Source organism: Panthera leo, chromosome C1 (genome assembly GCF_018350215.1).
Source record: "Panthera leo isolate Ple1 chromosome C1, P.leo_Ple1_pat1.1, whole genome shotgun sequence".
NCBI lineage: Eukaryota > Metazoa > Chordata > Mammalia > Carnivora > Felidae > Panthera > Panthera leo.
In genome coordinates, this window is record NC_056686.1 from 62,969,898 (window position 1) to 62,993,767 (window position 23,870).

The 23,870-nt window shown below is 35.1% G+C and overlaps 1 protein-coding gene across 1 annotated transcript; it reads right to left on the minus strand.

Moving 5' to 3' along the window:
* Window positions 1-134: 134 nt before the first annotated feature.
* Window positions 135-20,749, minus strand: ASB17 (ankyrin repeat and SOCS box containing 17). The gene is made up of 3 exons (XM_042951949.1): window positions 20,236-20,749; window positions 2,631-2,910; window positions 135-421 (listed from the first exon to the last, which is right to left on the minus strand). The coding sequence occupies exons 1-3, from the start codon at window positions 20,634-20,636 to the stop codon at window positions 215-217; spliced, it is 888 nt and encodes a 295-aa protein (XP_042807883.1). The 5' UTR covers window positions 20,637-20,749; the 3' UTR covers window positions 135-214.
* Window positions 20,750-23,870: the final 3,121 nt, after the last annotated feature.

Here is a 23,870-nt window from a genome sequence, read left to right on the forward strand (position 1 = left end):
TGTGCTGACAGCAGACAGCCTGATGCAGGGCTCAAACTCATGAACTGTGAGATCATGACCTCAGCCAGAGTCGGGCGCTTAACCAAGTGAGCCACATAGGCGACCCTCTAATGGAATATTCAGTGCAATAAGAATTTATATGAAGTTAATAGTTTATTAACTTCTAAACCATACAATGGTGAGTACCTTAAAGAGTTCAGGACACAGATGTGTATTAACTTTCTAAATTCAGGTAGTTCTGCAGACGAACTGGTATTAGAAGTGAAAATATTCCATTTGGGAGCATATTGTTGGTCAATAGTTGAGCCCTGATGGTTATTCTGCAAAGATGTAATAGTTCACATGGATCTTTGTATCTTGTTGAAGGAATGTAGTCCAGCCAGTTAGAAATAATTGGACGTCTTCCTAAACTTAGTTGTGTCTGAAGAAAGGAGAGATATTTTAATTTTGTAACATTAATCATTGTTTAGTTCAAATTATCAATATTTTTATTTTGTATTTAAATTCAGAAAATAGGGGCGCCTGGGTGGCTCAGTTGGTTAAACATCCAACTTCAGCTCAGGTCATGATCTGACCTGAGTCAGTTCATGAGTTCGGGCCCTGTGTCGGGCTCTGTACTGACAGCTCAGGGCCTGGAGCCTGCTTCTGATTCTGTTTCTCCTTCCCCTCAGCTACCTCCCTTGCTCACACTTTGTCTCTGTCTCAAAAATAAATAAAGATTAAAATAGAAATAGATTTTAAATTTATATAACCCTTATATTTTTTCCAAAGCATTTTTCCAAAGTATTTTTATTCCCATTTTACTCTCACAATGATATATAAAGTTTAAATAATATGTCTAAGGACACAAAACATAATTTCTTACAACTATGAATCTGTATGTTTTTCATTTTAGACAAATCACACACTTAAGTTTTATCAGCTTTTCCTTCCAGAGTAGTGTTGTCAACTTGGCTATACACTGAATTATCTAGGGGATTTTAAAATATACCAACACTGAGATTTTACTCCAGAAATATTCATTCAGTTCATCTAAGGTTGGGTACAAACAACGTAAATTCTAAAAGTCCCCTTAGGTGATACTATTGTAGAATACTGCTAAACCATGAGAAGTCCTGATAGGAGCCTTAACGAAATGAAACGATACATTTTAAGTTTTAGTTAGGATATCCCTTTTAAAGATTTACTTCTAGAAGTCAAATGCTAATGCGGTTGACTTAGGAGTAAAAGACATTGCTGTATTACAGAGATATTTCTCCAATAGAACCTACACCCTACAGACTATATGGTACTTTTATTTAAAAGATATATGAGGGGCACCTCGGCGGCTCAGTCGGTTGAGTGTCCAACTTCAGCTCAGGTCATGCTCTCACAGCTCTTGAGTTCAAGCCCCACATGGGGCTCTGTGCTGACAGCTCAGAGCCTGGAGCCTGCTTCGGATTCTGTGTCTCCCTCCCTCTCTGCCCCTAACCCACTCACATTCTGTCTCTGTCTCTCTCAAAAATAAATAAACATTAAAAATAAATAAAGATATATAATATTTTATTATCTATTCAATAATCAGCTAATTAAAGAACGGTATATGCTTAGCACTGAGCTCAGTGCTTGGGATCATTGCTAAGGTATGCAAAATAGTCTCTGCTTATAAAACTGAGGGATAGATATTTTTTAAAAAAAATTTTTTTTTTTTTTTTAATTTTTTTTTTTTCAACGTTTTTTTTTTTATTTATTTTTGGGACAGAGAGAGACAGAGCATGAACGGGGGAGGGGCAGAGAGAGAGGGAGACACAGAATCGGAAACAGGCTCCAGGCTCCGAGCCATCAGCCCAGAGCCTGACGCGGGGCTCGAACTCACGGACCGCGAGATCGTGACCTGGCTGAAGTCGGACGCTTAACCGACTGCGCCACCCAGGCGCCCCTTTTTAAAAAAAATTTTAATGTTTATTTTTGAGAGAAAAAGCACACATGTGGGGGGGGGTGGGGAGGGACAGAGGCAGAGGGAGACAGAGAATCCAAAGCAGGCTCCACCTTGTCAGCACAAAACCAACATGGGGCTCAGACCCATGAACGGTGAGATCATGACCTGAGCCAACGTCAGATGCTCAGCCAACTGAGCCACTCAGACACCCCGAGGGACAGATATTTTCAGTTGCACAAATATTTTAAGCCTTTATATTTTTATTTCTCAGCATGTGATTGTGAGAAAAAAATCTCTCATTTTAAAATATTCTTCAAAAGGGTCTATTAAATTTTTATTTTATTGTGTTAAGACATAGAAATCCTAATGAACACAGGTTGTTATGTAATTAGAATGTAATAATACATACCTACTTAGTAACTACTAAAACTATAGATTTAACTTTTTAAATGATTTCATATTTAGAAGACAAAATTGTAAAATAAAGGGCTAAAATTATTTCATATTTAGAAGACAAAATTATAAAATAAAGGACTAAGGTCTGAGATAATTTAGATTTTACCTATTTTTAATTTAAAAGTCTACACTCAATGATTAATCTTTCACTGGATATAGTTCATAGATTAGAAATTAACTTCATTCTTGTCTCACAACTTAATCTTAAAATTGATCAATATTTGAGCCTACATGCAAAGAACAGTATTTTGCTTACCTCTATTTCCCTAATTGAAATGGCAGAAAGCACTCTGGAACATAGCTGTAAACATGTTTTGGCATCTTCCTGGATGTCTACTAATTCATGATCAACCATTATTCTCACTCTTGAAGGGTAGAGCAATATTGTTACCACAATGTTGATAGGGTTTTTTTCTCTTTCTAAGATTCCATATTGCAGGAGTATTTTTAAGATAGTAGATTGTCTTGTCTGAGCTACATAGAGTAGAGGTGTAATACCACTTAGTGGGCTTGGACAGTATACTGGTGTGAAAGTTCTGTGAATCAAACAAACAAAAACTTCATTGAATACAGAATTAAGAAACATGGTAAACATTTTTTCTTAACAGTAATGGGAAATAATAATATTATCTTAAGTATTAAATGTCTTAAATAACTTTTAACGTAACTTTACCCTTATATATGACTTAAAAATATATTTATTTATTTTGAGAGAGAGAGAATCCCAAGCAGGCTCTGCACTGACAGAGCTGTATCTCATGAGCCATTAAATGATCATGACCTGAGCCGAAATCAAGCTGGACCCTTAACCGACAGAGCCACCCAGGCGCCCCTACCTTTATGTATGTCTTAACAAGGGTTTTTCACTCTATGAATCTAGACCAAACTGTAAATTAAAAAATAAGAAAATCCTTATTACACATTTAAACTTTGAACTTGTAAAAACAAACAAAAAAAGATTTAAATGTGTGGAAAGTGTTTACTTTTAGTAATAGCAATTTTGTTTCTCATTGGAGAAATCCATTGTTACTAGAACCAGTATTATAAAAGTCATGTAGCTCTGGAAAATTTAAAACAGAAAAGGGAAAAAGGCTTTTTTAAAATTTCACTTTATTAAAAGAACACAATTTTTTTGTTTGCTTTTCTTCTTGATCATATATCAGTCGTGAATTGAGTTTGGAGATTAGATGAGAAAAGAATAAGTGCAATTACCTTAATTCTATTTTTTTATTCACTTTATTTTGAGAAGGGGGGGAGAGAGAGGGAGGGAGGGAGCGATGCAGTAATCCCAAGCAGGCTCTGCACTGCATGGAGCCTGACTCAGGGCTTGAACCAACAAACTGTGAGATCATAATCTGAGCCAAAATCAACATTTCAAAGTCAGACATTTAACCAATTTAGCCACCTATGTATCCCCTATTTTTTTTTTTTTTTTTTTGCTTTAATAAAATTAGAGTTGGTAATTGCAGGTAGGTTTAAGCAATGAAAGTTTTATTTTTTATTTTTTCTAATTTGAGGTAGTCTTTGCAATTCTTTCAGTTAATGGACATTTATGTTTGCTAATCAATTGGTCTCTATATGTAGATAGGACATGGTATAACCAACTACAGGGGATTTTATATATTTGTTTAAAGTTTATTTGGAGAGTGTAAGTGCATGCTAGAGGGGGAGGGGCAGAGAAAGAGGGAGAGAGAGAATCACAAGCAGGCTCCCCACTGTCAGTGCAGAGCCAGACTCGGGGTTTGATTTTATGAACCTCAAGATCATGACCTGAGTTGAAACTAAAAGTCAGGTGCTTAATGCACTGAGCCAGCCAGGCACCCCCACAGGGGATTTTATATTATCAAGCCTTGATTTGGCCAAATAAAAATAACTTATAGGACTAAAGAAATGGAAATTTCATTCATGATCTTTTGTCTCTGGAATTCTCTTGATTGGTCTAATAAAATACTAATATGTTTTGCAGAACAGCACATAAACTATAAATACTGGTTTTGGACAACTATGTAGAGCAAGGAAAGCATTATTCAAAATGAGGAACTTAAAGATCGCATGTACTTAATAAGGGAGGCAACATGGTATAATGTGGTAGACAATGGAGATTTAAGGGTTCTAGATTTTAGGTTTTGATTCTCCTAACTAGCTCTATGGTGTTGGGTCAGTCCACCTCCCTGAGTCTTTGTTTTCTCATGCATTTATGTATTCATTTGTTCATGATTAGTTAATTTATTCAACACTTGATTTTCCAGAGTGTACTGAGTACTAGATATACAGAGATGAAAGTTACAGTCCTTCATATCAAGATGCTTATCATAGTCTAGTAAGGAAAATGGATAAATAATTCAATAATACAACACAAAATGATAATTGCTAGGATAGAAACATTCTTGTGTGCTATAAAAGCGCTGAAGGGGAGTGCTTTACCTGGAATAACAATTATTTATAGGTTATCCTGGAGCTAAGATTTGAAGGATTAGTGGGTATTTATCAATGAAAAGATTGGAAGGAATGTTTCATTTATAAGCATAAAGCAACACTGGAGGATTATCATACCTGAACTAACTGTATAAAATGAATGTTTTGTGTTTGATAAGTTCTCTGGTTGAAGTGTGTTTAGAAGTCCTAAATACCTCCCTTGTAGTAATTCCCAAGGAGCTCCAGGAGAACCATTTGAAAATCACTAGACCAACCAGTTCATCTCCAAAGCTTCACTGAGTCTGGAAATGCCAAGATTTTGTGATTTAAAAAAACAGTGTGGTGTAGTAGAGAGTAGTATATTAGAAATTAAAGAGTGGGTTTTTGCTGTAACTCTGCCAGTGATACTGAATATATGCTTCTAAGTTCTGTATGTAAATGTGCACATGGGAATCATCTCCAGATCAGTATTGCCCTGGACATCTCATCTTTTTCACACATACTTCCAATATGTATCTCAATTTGAACTCCTAAACTACTTCTCCTTCTGCATTCCCTACCTTGCTTATTGGTACTCACTTTCCCAAAACTATTGCATGCATCTTTTTCACATTGATTTGTATGCTCTTGCCCTCCCTTTTCAATTCTGGGACAAGTCTTGCTCATCGTATAAGACTCTAATAAACTCTTGTGAAGATTTCTTTGATGACCTAACCTTCCTCTTTATGTGACACTTTGTATATTCCTCCATTAAGCCCATATCATTTTGGACAACTTGTTTATTGTCTCTAATCTTTCATTTTCTCATCTTCAAAATAAATAGGTAAGCAAGATGAGCAAAAAAATCAAATCTTCACAAAGGCAACAATTTTTTGTCTGGTTAATCCACTATTATATCCCAAAATTCCTATAATCTTACCCTAGAGTAGACATTTAAATATTTATTAATTGATTTTTTACTATTATTCAGAAATATATATATATATATATAATTAAATTTATTTGGTGGTTTCTGGATCTAACAAGACTTTTAGTGAGGCACAATTATTTCCATTTTTCAAAGACAATCTGATTTATTCATCTTGCTCTTTTTTTAAATCTTTTTTGATGAAATATAATTGATATATAACATCATATTAGTTTCAGGTCTACAAAATAATTATTCAATATTTGTATACATTGTGAAATGAATATCACAATAAGTCTAGTTACCATCTGTCCTCATGAAAAGTTATAAAAATTTTTTTCTTGTGATGAGAACTTTGAAGATCTACTCTCAGCAACTTTCAAACATGTGATAAAATATTATTGACTATAGTAATCATGTTATAAGTTACATTGCCATGAGTTATTTATTTTAAGCTGGAAGTTTATACTTCTTGACCCCCTTACCCATTCCACCTACCCCTAACCCCTCTTCACTCTAGCAACCATCAACCTGTTCTGTATCTATAAGTTTTGTTTGCATGTTTGATTTGTTTTTTAGATTCTGTATTTAAGTGAAATCATATGGTATTTGTCTTTCTCTAACTTATTTCACTTAGCATAATACCCTCAAGATCATTCCATGTTGTTGCAAATGACAAGATTTCATTCTTTTTTATGTCTGAGTCATATTTCAATGTGTGTGTGTGTGTGTATCACATCTTTTTTTTTAATTTTAGTTAATTAATATACAGTGGACTACTGGCCCCTTAGCAGTAGAATTCAGTAATTCATCACTTACATACAGCATCCAGTGCTCATCATCACAGCAAGTGTCCTCCTTAGTACCCATCACCCATCTAGCCCATCTCCCACCCACTTCCCTCTGTCAACCCATAGTTTGTTCTCTGTCATTAAGAATCTCTTGTGGTTTATTTCCCTCTCTTCTCTTCCCCCCAACTTCCCTTATGTTCATCTGTTTTGTTTCTTAAATTCCACATATAAGTGAAATCATGTGGTATTTATCTTTCTCTGATTGACTTATTTCACTTAGCATAACTAGCTCCATCTACATCATTGCAAATGGCAAGATTTCATTCTTTTTGATGGATGAGTAATATTCCATTATCTATCTATGTATCTATATTTTCTATATCTATGTATCTATATATCTGTATATCTATTTCTCATCTTCTTTATCCATTCATCAATTGATGGACATTTGGGCTCTCTCCATAGTTTGGCTATTGTTGATAATGCTGCTATAAACATTGGGGTGCATGTACCCTTCAGATCTGTATTTTTGTATCCTTTGGGTAAATACCTAATGGTACAATTAGGATCATAGGGTAGTTCTATTTTTAGTGTGCTTTTTGTTTGTTTGTTTTAAGTTTATTTATTTTTGAGAGAGAGAGAGAGCGACAGATGAGCAGGGGAGGGGCAGAGAGAGGGGAGAAAGAGAATTCCAAGCAGGATCCACACTGTCATCATGGAGCGTGATATGGGGCTCATGACCTGAGCCAAATCAAGAATCAGATGCTCAACTGAGTCACCCAGGCACCCCTATTTTTAGTTTTTTGAGGGACCTCCATGCTATTCTCCAAAGTGTACCAGTTTGCATTTCTACCAACAGTGTAAGAGGGTTCCCCTTTCTCTGCATCCTCACCAACACCTGTTGTTTCTCGTGTTGTTAATTTTTGTCATTCTGACATGTGTGAGATGCTATCTCATGGTTTTGATTTGTGTTTCCCTGATGATGAGTGATGTTGAGCATCTTTTCATGTGTCTGTTAGCCATCTGGATGTCTTCTTTGGAAAAGTATCTATTCATATACTAACCCATTTCTTAACTGGGTTATTTGGTTTTTGGGTGTTGAGTTGTAAGTTCTTTATAGATTTGGGATACTAAGCCTTTATCAGATAAGTTATTTGCAAATATTTTCTCCCATTCCATAGGCTGCCTTTTAGTTTTGTTGATTGTTTCCTTCGCTATGCAGAAGCTTTTTATCTTAATGAAGTCCCAGTAGCCCAATAGTTCATGTTTGCTTTTATTTTCCTTGCCTTTGGCAATGTGTCTAGTAAGAAGTTGCTGTGACCAAGGTCAAAGAGGTCACTGCTGGTGTTCTCTAGTATTTTGATGGTTTCTTGTCTCACATTTAGGTCTTTCATCCATTTTGAATTTATTTTTCTGTATTCATTACTTACATACAGCATCCAGTGCTGAAAGTGTTCCACTTTCATTGTTCTACATGTCAGTGTCCAGTTTTCCCAACACCATTTGTTGAAGAGACTCTTTTTCTTTTGTATGTTATTTCGTGCTTTGTTGAAGATTAGGTGACTGTATAGCTGTGGGTCCATTTCTGGGTTTTCTATTATGTTCCATTGATCCACGTGTCTGTTTTTGTGCCAGTACCATACTCTCTTGATGACTACAGCTTTGTAATATAGCTTGAAATCTGGAATCCTGAAGCCTCCAGTTTTGTTTTTCTTTTTCAGGATTGCTTTGGCTTCAGGGTCTTTTGAATACATCTCCTTTATCCATTCATCCATCGATAGACATTATGTTGTTTCTATATGTTGGCTATTGTAAATAATGCTGTCATGAACAAAGGGGTGCATGTATCTTTTTGAATTTGGGTTTTTGTTTTTGTTTTGTTTTGTTTTGTTTTTTTCAAGTAAATACCCAGAAGTAGAATTGCTGGCTCATATGGCAGTTCTATTTTTAATTTTTTCAGGAACCTCCATATTGTTTTCCATAGTGGTTGCACCAATTTTCATTCCCACCAATACTGCATAAGAGGTTTCCTTTTCTTTATATCCTTGACAACACTTGTTAATTTTTGTCTTTTTGATAACAGCCATTCTGACAGGTGTGAAATGATATCTCATAGTTTTGATTTGCATTTCCCTGATTACTGATGTTGAGCATCTTTTCATGTGCCTGTTAGTCATCTGTATATCTTTCGAAAAATGTTTCTTCAGATCCTTTTCCCATTTAAAAAAATTTTTTAATGTTTATTATTATTTTTTTTAACTGGGAGAGAGAGAGAGAGTGCAAGCAGGGGAGGGGCAGAGAGAGGGAAACACCGAATCCCAAGCAGACTCCAGGCTTTGAGCTGTCAGCACAGAGCCTGACCCAGGGCTTGAATGAGCTGTGAGATCATGACCTGAACTGAAGTCGGATACTTAACTGACTGAACCTCCCAGGTGCCCAATCCTTTACTTCTTTTTAATACAATTTTTAAAAATTGAGTTGAATGAGTTCTTTATATATTTTGGATAATAACCCCTTATCAGATATATCATTTGCAAGTATTTTTTCCTATTCAGTGGGTTACCTTTTTGTTTTGTTGATGATTTGCTTCACTATGCAGAAGCTTTTTAGCTTACTTTTGCTTTTGTTGATATTGTCTTTGGAGTCAGATTGTAAAAAATATTGCCAAGAATAATGTCAAGGAAATTACTGCCTGTGTTTTCTTCTAGGAGTTTTGTGGTTTCTGGTCTTACATTCAGGTTTTTAGTCAATTTTGAGTTAATTTTTGTGTGTGGTGTAAGACAGTGGTCCAGTTTCATTCTTTTGTGTCTGACCAGTTTTTCCAACATCATTTATTGAAGACACTATCATTTCCCATTATATAGTCTTGTCTCCTTTTTCATAAAATTAATTAACTATATATGCATGGGTTTATTTCTGGGCTCTCTCTTTTGTTCCATTGATGTATGTGTCTGTTTTTATGATAATGCCATACTGTTGTGATGTGATTATTATCTTTTTAATAATAGTTTGAAATCTGGGAGCATGATGCATCCAGTTTATTTTTTTTCTTTTTCAAGGCCACTTTCACTATTCAAGATCTTTTCTGGTTCAATACAAATTTTAGAGTTGTTCTAATTCTGTGAAAAATGATATTCAAATTTTGATAGAGATCATATTGAATCTGTAGATTACCATATGAACATTTTGATAATATTGATTCTTCCAATCCATAAGCACAGAGTATCTTTCTACTTATTTGTATCTTGTTCAGTTTCTTTCATCAGTGTCTTATAATTTTCAGAGTACAGATCTTTCACCACCTTGGTTAAATTTTTTTCTAGGTATTTTATTCTTTTTGAAGCAGTTGTAAATGAGATTGTTTTCTTAATTTGTTTTGCTGATGGTTCATTGTCAGTATTTAAAACCACAACAGATTTTTGTGTATTGATTTTATACATGGCAACTTTACTGAGTTTATTAGTTTTAACTACTTTGGTGGAATCTTTAGGGCTTTGTAAATGAAAATCATGTCATCTACATATAGTGACAGTTTTACTTTTTCCTTTCCAATTTGGATGTCTTTTAATTAATTAATTAGTTAATTAATTAATTAACTTACCTACCTACCCACCTACCTACCTAATTCTTCTGTCTACGACTTTTAATACTATGTTGACTAAAAGTGTTGAGAATGGGTATCCTTGTCTTGTTCCTTATCTAAAAGGAAAAGCTTTCAGCTTTTCAGCATTGAGTATGATGTTAGTTGTAGGTTTGTCATATACAGTCTTTATGATGTTGAGGTACCTTCTGTCTATACCCACTGTGTTGGGTTTTTTAAATCATAAATGGATGTTCAGTTTTTCAAATGCTTTATCTTCATCTATTTAGATGATCATATAATTTTCATGCTTCATTTTGTTAATGAGATATTTTATGTTGATTGATTTGCAGGTATTGAACCATCTTTGCATCCCTGTAATAAATCCTACTTGATCATGATGTGTGATCCTTTTGATGTATTGCTGAATTTGGCTTACTAATATTTTATTGAGGATTTTTGCATCCATGTTCTTCAGAGATATTGGGCTGTTTTCTTTTATTATTTCTATTTCTATTATTTCAGTTTTTATTTTTATTTTCAGTGTCTGTGTCTGGTTTTGCCATTAGGGTAGTTCTGGCCTTGTAAAATGAGTTTGGAAGTGTTCCCTCATTTTCAGTTTTTGGAAGGGTTTGAGAAGGATAGGTATCTAATCTTCTTTGAATATTTAGTAGAACTCAAGTAAAGCTTCTGGTCCTGGACTTCTGTTTGTTGGGAGGTTTGTGATTATTGATTCAATCTGCATACTAGTATTTGGTTTATTCAGGCTTTCTATTTCTTTATGATTCAGTCTTGGAAGACTGTTTCTAGGAATTTATCCATTTCTTTTAGGTTGTTGACTGTTGATGTGTAATTGTTCATAACTATCTCTTATGATCCTTTGTATTTCTTTGGTATCAGTTGTAATTTTTCTTTCATTTCTGACTTTTTTATTTGGACTCTTTCTTGATGAATCTGACTAAAGTTTTGTCAGTTTTGTTTATCTTTTCAACGAACCAGTTCTTAGTTTCATTGATCTTTTTTTGTTTTATTTTTAGTTTTAATTTCATTTATTTTTTGCTCTGATATTATGTCCTTCTCATAGCTTTGAGCTTTGTTTTTCTTTTTCTAGTTCCTTTTGGTGTAAAGTTAGTTTATTTGAGATTTGTCTTGTTTTTTGTTTTTGGTTTTGTTTTTTTTTGAAGTAGGCCTGTATCACTATAATCTTCCCAATTCGAACTGCTTTTGCTGCATTTCATTGATTTTGGTAAGTTGTATTTCTATTTTAATTTATCTCAAGGTGTTAAAAAAATTCTTTTAATGTTTATTTGTTTTTGAGAGAGAGAGAAAGCATGAGCAGTGGAGGGACAGAGAGAGACTCCAGGCAGGCTCCAGCAGCACAGAGCAGCACAGAGCCCTACACGGGGCTAGAACTCCTGAGCCATGAAATCGTGACCTGAGCTGAAGTCAGATGCTTAACCAACTGAGCCACCCAAGCGCCTTTCTCAAGGTATTTTTTGATTTCTCCTTTCATTTCTTTGTTGACACATTGGTTGTTCAGCAGCATTTTTTTTTTAAGTTTTATTTGAAAGAGAGCTCATGAGCATGGTGGAGGGGCAGAGAGAGAGGGAGAGAGAATCCCAAGCAGTCTCTGCACTTGTAGCACAGAACCTGATGTGGGGCCTGAAAGGTGAGATCATGAAAGGTGATATCATGACCTGAGCTGAAGTCAGACAATTAGCCAACTGAGCCCCCCTGGCACTCCAGTAGTACATTTTCAAATTTCCACATATTTGTGATTTTTCCAATGTTCTTCTTATAATTTATTTATAGTGTCATATCATTATAGTTGGAAAAGATGCTTGATATGATTTCAGTCTTCTTGGATTTATTGTGATTTGTTTTGTGACCTAACATAATCTATCCTGGAGAATATTCCATGTGTACTTGGGAAGAATGTATATTTTCTTGCTTTTGTATACAGTGTTCTGTGTGTGTGTGTGTGTGTGTGTGTGTGTGTGTGTGTGTGTGTAGTCCATATGGTGTAATGTGTCACTTAAGGTTGATGTTTTCTTATTGATTTTGTGTCTGAATGGTCAATCCATTGATGTAAATAGGGTCCCTTTCTATTGTTTTACTGCTGTCAATTTTTTATATATGTTTTAAGTTTAGATCTCTTATGTTGAGTGCATAAATATTTACAAATGTTAGATCTTCTTTTTGGATTGGCCCCTTTATTTTTATTTAATGCTCATTTTTGTCTGTTTTAAAGTCTATTTTATCTGATATAAGTACAGCTACCCTAACTCTTTTGTGGGGGAGGGTTTCCATTTGCATGAAACATTTTATTCCATCCCTTACTTTCAGTCTGTGTGTGTCCTTATACATGAAATGAGTTTCTTGTAGACAGTAAGGTAGAGGGATAGTGCAAAGATGGTTGGTACCTATTTGTGCTGGCACTAGCAAAGTAGATGGTGAATGCTGAAAAGATGCCCGCTGGTACCTTTGCTCTTGGAGAGTCTCAACAGGTTTCTGCCCCTCTGGCAGATAACTTAAGGTTAGCAAATGAATCTCCTTCACATATGCTCTAGGCATTTTTCAATCTGCAACTTTTGTACTTGGTCCCAAAGTGAATGAGTCTGCTTGTGAGTCTGCTAAGAGTGGAATCTCCATTCCCTACAGCCCTATTTCTTCTGGACATAAATCCTGCTGGTTTCAAAGCCAGATATGTTGGGAGTTCATCTCTCCAATGCAAGTCTCAAGGGTTGGAGTGTCTGATGTGGGGCACAAACCCCTTTCTCTTTACAGAGAAGCTGTGTTATTTGTGAGATCCCTCTCGACTCTTCCAGTCTGTAAGTCAACGTGTTGGGGGTGGGGTTTTGGCAAGACAATGTCTCTGCTTCTTTTACCCATCTAAATGTGGCCTGTTAATCTTTCATTGTGGAGGATCTGTTTGGCTAAGTTTTGGGGTTTTTTTTTTCTTTTTTTGTTTTCAGGGGGAATTGTTGCATATGTAGCTGTAGATTATGTTGTATCCACTGGAGGAGATAGTTTAGGATTCTCCTACACTGTCATCTTGAACCACCTCTGATCTTGCTCACTCTTAAGATATTTGACTAAGAATCTTGTAAGTATAGGAATTCAGGGGATTTACAGGACAAAGATAGCACAAGTGGTCCTGGTTAAGATTTAGAGATATTAGTTGATTTTAAGTCATTAATATTGATACTACCTTTAGAAGATATTTTAGACCACAAATGTTGAAAACATAACTAAAACTCAAATAGGTTTAAAATGAGATTTAAAAGTCTAATCTGTACCCAAATGACATGATTAATCCTCATGTTTAAAGAGCATGTTACTATAAACCAAAATTTGCTTAATCTGTACTGACAGTTAATTATGGCAATACTTATATGGATGGAGTAAGGTGAGCACAGCAAGAATTAGTTTTTAAATGTGAAGTTAATGAACTGAACCCTCTGTGTCTGAAAACCTGTCATATATGCTTATTAAATGGGGCATAATATTTCCATATAGACATGCAGAGAATGATTCAGTTTTGTAGCTATACTAATTATTTCTACTTTTTCCTACTCCTTCTCCTTTAGTTTTTAGCCACTAAATTTAAGAGATGCTTCTCTATAATAATCTTATTTCTGATATTTAGCACAGTTGACTTTCTTGGAGCTACGTTTTGTCCTAACTTAGTAAGGCTGTTTTCACCAAGCTATCCACCTGCCTCTTTGGCTATTCCTTGTCAATGATCTTTTACTGGTTTCTCTTTCTTTCCACTTAACATAAGTAAAGAAGATATGGCCTTTTGACTAATTCATTTGATTTATGTTCTTAGGCAATTTCATCCATGACCATAACTTTAATTACTGTCTATTAACTTATTCAACAAATATTTATTGAATGCATATTGTATGCCAAATACTGTTTGAGGTGCTCGGGATATGTGAATGAAAATAATAAAGATGCCTACTTTCCTGCTTGTATTGTAGTGAGAGAAAACAGACAATACAGAATAGACATCGCAGAAAAGCAAATTTTATAATATGTTAGAAGACTTGATAAGAAAAAAAGTAGAGCAGTGTAGGAATTGTGAAAGTGCTGGAGGGTGTACTGAGGGTATTTTCCAATTTTAAAATAGGATGATAGGAGAGGGAATTACTGAGAGATGACATTTGGATGAAGAATAAGGAGATCAAGAAATTGACCACTTGGATATTTAAGGACCCTAAGGCAGGTGAGTGTTCCTGGAGTGGTGAGGGAAGAGTAAGGGAGCCAGTGTGGCTGAAAGAGTGACAAGGCTGAGGAGTAGTAGGAAACAAGAACAGAGATAATGGGATGCCACATCATGTAGAGCCTTGTAGATCACTGAAAGGACTTCATCTTTTACTCTAAGTGGAATGGAGGAGCCATTGGAGATTTTGAGTAGAAAAGCAATGTGATCTTATATTTGTTGAGAATTTATTCTGAGATATGAGGAGGAAAATTACTTGGTGCCAGCCAATAACAGTAGAAATAGTCAGATTCTGTATACTGTTTGAAGGTAGAACCAACAGATATCCTGACATACAAGATGTGGAATGTAAAAGAAAGAGACTGAAGCATGACACTATCTAATCACCTACTGCTTATCTGTACCTGGATATCTCTTAGGTAATGCAAACTCCTATGTCCCAACCTGGCTTTTTAGATCCTTTGTAATAATCTTGACAGGTTTGTGGTATGACCATTGTGGTAGACTGAATAATGCCTCTCAAAATGGCAAAATGGATTTTGCAGATGTAATTAAGATAAGGATCTTGAGGGGTGCTAGGGTGGCTCAGTTGGTTAAGCCTCCAACTCTTGATTTCAGCTCAGGTCATAATCTAATAGTCTGTGAGACTGAGCCCTGCATTGGGCTCTGCATTGAGAGTAGAGCCTGCTTGGAATTCTCTCTCTCTCTCTCTCTCTCTCTCTCTCTCTCTCTCTCTCTCTCTGTCTCTCTCTCTCTCTCTCTCTGTCTCTCTCTTTCTGCCCCTCCCCCCCATCAAAATAAATAAATAAACATTAAAAAAAAGATGGTAGATAATGCAGGTGGACCCAATGAAATCACAGGGGTCCTTACAAGAAGTGTCAGAGAACAGTAGAAGCAGAGCCAGTGAAGGAGTTATGACTCTACAGTGCTGACTTTGAAGATGGAGGAAGAGGCCATGAACCAAGGAATTCAGGCAGCCTCTAGAAGCTCGGTAGGGAACAGATTCTCCTGAAGAGCCACTAGAAAGATTTTAGCCCAGTAACCTCATTTTGGGCTTCTGACCTCCAGAACTATAAAAGAATACATTTGTATCATCTTAAGCCACTGTGTTTGTAGCAATTTTATTACAACAGTAAGAGGAAACTAATACAAACATCAACCAGTCTTAAAATTTAGAAATCTGAAATTAACACTTCTCTCTTTTTGATGCTTCTTTTCTAATTACAATGTTTTGTTATTCAACTTAAATTATTAAGTTGAATTATTTCTTCTTTCCCCTACTGCTATTTAGTTTAACTTCTTATTATGTTTTACCTGTACTGTTATGGTATCAAAGCATAGCCAGGAGTTGGAGAAGATGGTGGCAGAGCAGAATTAGTTCTTTCCCCAAAACTATTATATACACATGTAAGCTAAGTTAGCATGGGGTGCCCATTATGCAAATTCAGTTTCAAGCAACTTCTCTAACCATCTACACCTTTTTGATAAGATTACTTTCCCCAACCCTTTTTATATAGAAGGCCTGGAACTGCCATTGTGCCAGAGTATTTGAGCAGCCTTCTGACTGGTCTCCTTGCCTCTAGCCCCTTCCTACAGTCTAGTCTTCAAATGGGAGCTGATGAATCTTTTCATACTACAAGTCTGACCTTCACTAGTTAGGCATCACTCATGGTGTAAATTTCAAATTCCTTAGTATGGCCTACAAAGTCCTGCAAGCTTTCACTTCTAGGCTTCATATCCCACTACTACCTGATTTCCTATCTCACCTTCTAGCAATTGTCCATAATCACTGGATGCAACATGTTGTTTGTGTCTCCTTTGGTTTTAGTCATCCTGCCTCTGCCTAGATTACAATTCTTCAAGGGAAAAGAACAGAAAATTCCCTTTCATTTTTTAAAAACCAATTTAAGATATCCTACCTTCTAGATAGCCTTGTATCTACTCCTCCACAGTAGTGTTTAACAACTTGTTTCTCTGTTCTCTCCACCCGCACATGCTTTTGTGTTTGCATTTATGGTATAATTACAATATTTATTGTTCACTTACTAGTCTGTGAGCTCTCCAAAATCAGGATATATGGCTATTTTATTTTTGTATTCCCATCAAATAACACAGGTGCTTGGCACTTAGAAAATTCTTAATAAATGATTATTGTTATTTTAACTGAATGACATCATCTCTCTTTAATCACTTGTAGACTGTCATACAGTGGCATTTAGATTAATATTGCAGGTTTGTTGTAAAAATGAACAAACTTAAGTTCCTTTCCCTCATTAGTTCTATCTCCTCCCCTTCAAGGACTTATTCAGACACTTCATTATTATAATAAGAAAATTATCATATTGGAGTGTATGCAGAGGAGGGTGACCAAAAAATGATGCTGCTTTAGGAATAAAGAACAACAGATAATAGGAAACTTAAGATATTCATTTTGGGGACATATTAGCTGTGTTCAAATATCTGAGAGATCTTCATGTAGGAGAGAAATAGACTTTGTTCTATATAGTTCTGGGGGCAGAACTGGAGAAATGGAGACAGATTGCAATGCACAATGAGGAAGAAATATCTAATAACGTTGCATAAAAAGTTCACTTTTTCATTCAACAAAATCTTGATTGAGCACTTTCTGTGTATGTACATAGTTCTTGGCACTGAGGATTCAATGTTGAGGAAGTAGTTGAGATTTTTTCCTCTCATGGAGCTTACTTTTTTTTTTAAATTTTTAATGTTTACTCATTTTTGAGAGAGAAAGAGACAGAATGTGAGTGGAGGAGGGGCAGAGGGAGAGGGAGACACAGAATCTGAAGTAGGCTCCAGGCTCTGAGCTGTCAGCACAGAGCCCAATGCAGGGCTCAAACCCGTAAATCATGAGATCACAGACCTGAGCCAAATGCTTAACTGACTGAGCCACCCAGGCACCCTTCATGGAGCTTACTTTTAATGACAGTGGACAGTGAACAAATCAGTGGGGGTGTGTGGGGGGGAACCAGCAGCAGCATATGAGCATATAGTGATCGATGTTGTGTAAAGAATTAAATAGTGTTATGATATTTGAATGAGTGGCTTCTTTAGAAGGTGTGACCACCTGTCTGAAGAGATGACATTTATACTGTGTTCCAGCTGATAAAAAGGAACTAACCATTGGAAGAACTGAGTGAAGAAATTTCCAGGCAGAGGAAACAGTTTTTTTTTTTTTTCAATTTTAGTTTTTTAAATTTGAGCATAATTGACATACAATGTTACATTAGTTTCACGTGTACATCACAGTAACTCAACAAGTTTATGCATTTTATGCTATGCTCACCACAAATGTAGCTACCATCTATCACCATACAATGCTATTACAGTATCATTAACTATATTCTATATGCTGTGCCTTTTATTCCTGCGACTTATTCATCCCATAACTGGAAGCTTGTATCTCCCAGTCCCCTTCACCCATATGACCCATCCCCCTATGCACTTCCCTCTGGCAACCATCAGTTTGTTCCCTGTATTTATGGGTATTTTTCTGTTTTTCTTTATTCATTTGTTTTGCTAATTAGATTCCACATATGAGTGAAATCATATGATATTTTTCTTTCTCAGTCTGACTTCTTTCACTTGGAGGTAAACAGTTACTACAGGGCCTTCAGACAGGAATGAAATTGAAGATATTCAAGAAACAAAAGGGTCTGTATGGCTGGATATAGTGCTCAAGGGGAAGCATGAGATTGGATTTGGTTGACATAGTGAGAGGTCAGATCATGTAGGGCTTTTAAACAATGGGTATTGAGTTTGAATTTTATTCCACTTGTAGTGGGAAAGTTTTGGAAGATTTTAAGCATAAGTGGTATGACATATTTCAGTTTTTATAAGGTTTCCACAGGGTTCTGAGTCAAGAATAGATTACAGAGTTTGAGAGGGAAGAGTGAAAGCTGAAAGACTTGAGCAGTCTATAGCAGTTGCCTAGGCAAGAGATGAATATGGCTTCACTTAGGTTAGAAATGGAGGAAATGAAAAGATGTTTAGCTAAGAGGGATATGTTTTAGAGACAGAGTCAAAAGTACTTGCTGATGTGTTGGTGAAAGAAGAAGAACCAAGAATAAATCCTGGATTTCTAACTTGAGCAACAGGATAGAACAATAGGGGCCATTAATCAAGTGGGGAATTCAGGAGAAGGAGCAGGTTGACAAGGGGAGAATGAGTTAGATCAATGTTCTGTTTTATTTCTGTTAAGTTTGAGGTGACTTGTGGAGATGTTGAATAGACAACTTCATATAGAAGGAGTCTGGAGCTCAGAGGAGAGGTCAGGGGTGAAGATAAAGACTGAAGAGTCATTCACATATACATATACATATACATATACATATACATATACATAGTATTTAAGTCCTGGGGCTGGGTAAAATCTTTGAGGGAAAGGGTATACCTGGGAAAAAGAAGGGGCCCTGGGCAAACAGATGGTTTACCTCATGAAATAGTTAACTCACTACTACTAGAGTTGTTCAAGCAGAGATCATATGAGCATCACCCAGGGATGTTTGATATAGAGTTGCTGCCCAGGGTGAAGGTTTGCTAATGAATTCTTAGATCCCATCTGAATCTGAAATTTGACGATACTGAAAGATCCAGATGATGTCATGGTACATAGAATTGGCCAGTAATGTGTTTCACCTTGTGGATGCATCTAAGTTAGAATTTCTTGATTTTAAAACTGTCACTTAAGACACTTGTTAATGGCACTGTATCATATCCCACTGTGTGTGTTTCTTTCATTTTCCTTCCTCCCCTTTTGCCTTCTATTTAAAACACTTTGAAGTTTTTCTTCTCTTCTTCTGTTTTACTCTATTTTTCTTTCCCATGAGCCTACCAGGGATATACATAGGCATTACTTGGCCCAGCTAGGGACACTCAGTTTTAGAAGCTGCTGATCTTTGCTATAGCTAAATATAATGGTCCTTAAAGCAATCAAAAAATACTGTTTGGGGATTTTATTTATTGATATTCCAGACTGCAGCTATCAGATTATGTACTTGGGTGATCATTAAGGAAAGCAATCTAGTGATTCTCCAATACCATAGTGATACCCAATCAAGAGAACACCTCTGCTTCAGGCAGAATCTAAATTGGTTGAGTCTTTAATTGATCTTATCTGTCTTGTTTTTCACTGCATTCATACTCTATTCATTGTGCCTAGCTAGTAGAATGCCTTATGCATAGTAAGGTGGTAGATAAATAATTTATTGAATGAATGAACAAATGCGCATTTGTTCTAATCAAACTAATACCAAAAACTGAAGAGTATATTGGAGTTAGTACAAACTGAGTAACTTTACAATACATATTATGGACTTTACAAAGAGGTCACATTGAATATTATATTCTATAAGATCCTCATTCATTAGCTAGATTGACATGTTCAGACTGAAAATTTGGTTCTCCGACAGACTTAATCAAGTATTTAACTTGCTTTGTGCTCAATTCTGGAGAATATGGAGTCAAATTTATCAATGCTTAACATACAAATAGGGAATTATTATGTTATTAACTATTACTAAGTGAATGTGTGTGTGTGTATTCTGAATTATACTTTGAAAGTCATTTTTTATATGTACTAGATAGATACGCATTATCGGTATTCTCAAGAAGAGATCACAGTATTACCCCAAATAATGTCTTTGTTTAGTTAGAGAAATCTAAGTTGTCTAACATGCCATTACCTTGAGCACTAGCATGTATACTTTATAGAGCAGAACCACTAGTAATTTATTGGTACATAGTAATGTACATATAGGGGAACATTTATTGAACAAATAATGAGGAGTGTACAAATGGATGAGCAATCAAGTTAGGATTCCTTATGCTTATAGCCACCAGGCATATTTATTTTAGAAAAAAAAGAAGTAATCTTCCAAAGAGAAATTTTGTTCTTTTATGGTAAAAACATGAGATTATTACCTCCATATCAGTGCCAGGTTACAACTTCTATCTTGAACATAGTTCTTTGTTTTCTTGAGAAGCAATTCCACAAAGTCAGGATTACCCTTCCTCGCAAAAACCCAGTACAGAATAGTATTCACACATATTTCAGTAAATTCAAGATTAAAATTCAGTTCAAAACGGTATCCTGATTTTTCCACAAATGCAATATAGTCTGAGAGTAGTATGTCAAACCCATCCAAGTCGACATACCTCAGAATTTTTGCCAGGGTTCTGTAAATCCTAGGTTCGTAACAGTGATATCCCCAGTGACCCAAAAACTGCAAGGATGGTCTTTTAACAATTTTGTCAATGAGATTGCAGAATATATTGCTTCTTGGACAAGAAGTCTTATGACATAATTTGGAAGATTTACTCATTGCTATTTAAGGCAACAGTATAGAAATCAAATCACAGGAGGTCATACTGTAATCCTTCAGTTACATATTTTGGTAATGTGGTAGGCTTTACTCCACAAACAGGAAGTGCCCTTTAAACTGTAGCCACAAAAATATCATATGAAATATTACCATAAGGTACTGGATGACATCACAATAGATGGTGATCTGTCATCAGCATAGGTCAGGAATTTGGTATAATATATGTAACTGGTGACATTTGAGAGGGACATACTGGATATACATGGCATATGTGGCAGCTAAGATGTAATATTTTTAAGTCTAAAACTTTAGCTCAAGCCAGTATGTATGTTTATGAAGTGCTGAAAATACAGTCTATAAATTAGACAAAATAATAGTAATAACCAGGTTGATTATTCCTTTTAGGTTGTCATGTTTTGCATGAGTACTGCATTCTCATTTAAACCTCATAGGATGTTTTCCTTATTTTATAGTTGAAGAAACTGAGACTTAGGAAGGTTAAGAGACCTGCCAGAAGGCACTGTATTAATTCTCAGAGAGAAAAGCTGACATACAGTGTTAAACAAAATTCAGAAACTTTGTTTTAGAATTTAAAATTTTATAGATATTGTTCCTCTATAAATTAGGCAGAACATATACAGTTTGTACATTAAAGGTATATCAAGCTTGTTGTGGCATCCTTGTTCCAGGAAAATAAAGGGGAAATATGGTTGTTTTATCACTGTTTAGTAGTTTATGCTTTGGCCATCTTTCTGTTAAATTTAATAACCTTGCATGTATTTATTAGCAATTTTAAATGTTTTCTTTATCCTTCTCAACATTTTTCTTCTTTAAATCACAGAAAATAATGTTTCTTTAGTAAAAGGAAATTATAACTTTGGGTTTACTATAATATACTTCCACTAATACTGCATTTAATTCTGTAAGCTCTAAGCTCTCCCCAGGATAGCAGGAAAAACTAGTAACTATTGTCATCTTTCTGAAAACCAAGAGTTCTGTTATTTTCCTTTATTGGCTTTCTCTTTTTATTCTCTCCACTTCAAAAAAAAATGCATTTTTAAACTGAACTATTTTTTGCTGATTTCTTAATACTATACATAAAGGTGGTAAAAAATGGAAACATTATAGAGCCAGTGAAAATTCTTCCCTGAGATAATCATGTTAGCAGTTTTATGTATAGTCTTTCAAATATTTTTATGCTTATATATATAAATAGATATATTATTATATACCTTGTTCTTTTTACACAAATAGAATATTGTACATAACTGGTTCTATGAGCTCCTTTGTATTTATATAACAACATATCATAGGTGCACCTTTGTATGACCATTTATTATAATGGGTAACTCTTATGTATTACTTACTATGTATGAGGCACTGTTTTAAGTACTTTATATATTAACCCCTTTAATCCTTATAACAACTCCACAGATAAGGGGGTTAAGATTCAGAGCCTTAGTGACTTGCCCAAGATGATAAGTCTTAGTAAGTGGTAAAGCTGGGATTTGGACACAGGCAGGATAGTACCAGAGGTTTTATGTATATTCTCTCTGCTTCTCAAGAAAGAGATACCTTTCCATTTTTATGGCTCATTTATGAAGAGTGGTCATGAAACAAAAGCTCTACAGTTATATTCAAAACCAAAAGGAAACAGATAGTAGATAAATCCTGCTTTTGGGGAAAAAGAGTGTTATTAAAGTAATAACAATGTATATCTGAGTGTATAATTTCAATGTTTTTTTCTTTATAACTTTCTTTATGATTTGAATGTCAGTGAATATGTTTTTTTAATCAGATTTACATATTTACATATTTAAAAGTAAATAAAAAATAAAAACAAGATTGAGAGAAGAGAAATTTTCCTACTTCTGTGTATGGTGAGGAACTGTGTATTTACAAAGGCCAAATAAAAAGTACATGTATGTATTATATAATGCCTTAAATGTATATTTAATAGCTCTGTGTCAGTTTTAAAGGGTATCTTAAAATGCATAGCAAACTGAATTTTTACTCTTTTATTCATGAACTGAACAACCCTCCAAAAATACTTAGACGCATAATTCTGGCTCCCTCAGAACTTTGGGTTGCACAGAGCTAGTTTGTCAGGCTTCTCTCTACCTTGTGGTGTCCACTCAAATTTTTCTTAATTTTTAACTCAAATATTTGAGGTAGGCTACTTTAAGTCATAGATTCCTGGCCAACTTATATGTCTACCACTTGGGACTGTGTCTACCACTTAGTCTAGTCAGTTGTGGCTATATGAGGCAGACACCACAAAGTATTTAATATTACAATTAAAATGTAAAAATAATCATATAGGGGTGCCTGGGTGGCTCAGGCAGTTAAGTGTCCAACTTTGGCTCAGCTCATGATCTCACAGTTTGTGAGTTCAAGCCCCTCATTGGGCTCTCTGCTGTCAGCGCAGAGCCTGCTTCAGATCCTTTGTCCCCCTCTCTCTCTGCCCCTTCCTCCTCTCAAAAATAAACATTTAAAAAATAATAAAAAATAAATAAACATATAGATGGTTTATATCAAGCATATTAGAAATATTACTTACAAAAGAATAATAAGCACATATATGAAATTTTTAACTCTTTAAAAACTCAAGTCTAATGTTAAATCCCTCTAATTTATTAATTTACTTAATTTATTAATTTATTTAAATTTCATCATGATAACATGTTCTGGGATTATGAGGATCTGAGGGCTACAAACAAGATCCTTACCTGTCATTCTTCTGTTGACCTATGCAAAACTATTTCAGATGAACATATGTAATAGAAGGTATCATCAAAGTACATTAAAGTCCAGACTTCATTTTTCTGTGTGGAGATCACATGGTCTCTCACTTGTAAGAATATAAGTAAGGTTCTTAACTCCTTTCTGTAATGAGGTGTTACTTCTGCTGCCTCTGTGTCTTTTTGTTTCTCTTTTTCTTTATCTCTTAGAGATCCTGTTTCTAATTCTCTTGGATAAATACCCAAAAGTGGGATTGATAGATCACATGATAGTTATATTTTTAAATTTTTAGGAACTTCCCTACTGTTTTCCATAACAGCTGTATCATTTTACATTCCCACCATTACATACAAGTTCTAAGTTCTCCACATCATGGCCAGCATTTGTTTTCTGTTGTTTTCTGTTGTTTCAGTGATGGCCATCTTAACAGGTGTGGTTTTGTCTTGCATTTCTCTGATGATTAGTGATATTGAACATCTTTTTATATGCCCA

What these genes read in the sequence shown, in the direction of transcription:
- ASB17 (XM_042951949.1), bottom strand. Translation starts at nt 20,636, where the DNA reads ATGAGTAAATCTTCCAAATTATGTCATAAGACTTCTTGTCCAAGAAGC. An exon ending in AACCTGGCACTGATATGGAG is followed by an intron (nt 2,911 to 20,235) that starts GTAATAATCTCA and finishes TTTGATTCACAG; the next exon opens with AACTTTCACACCAGTATACT. An exon ending in TTTCAATTAGGGAAATAGAG is followed by an intron (nt 422 to 2,630) that starts GTAAGCAAAATA and finishes TCCTTTCTTCAG; the next exon opens with ACACAACTAAGTTTAGGAAG.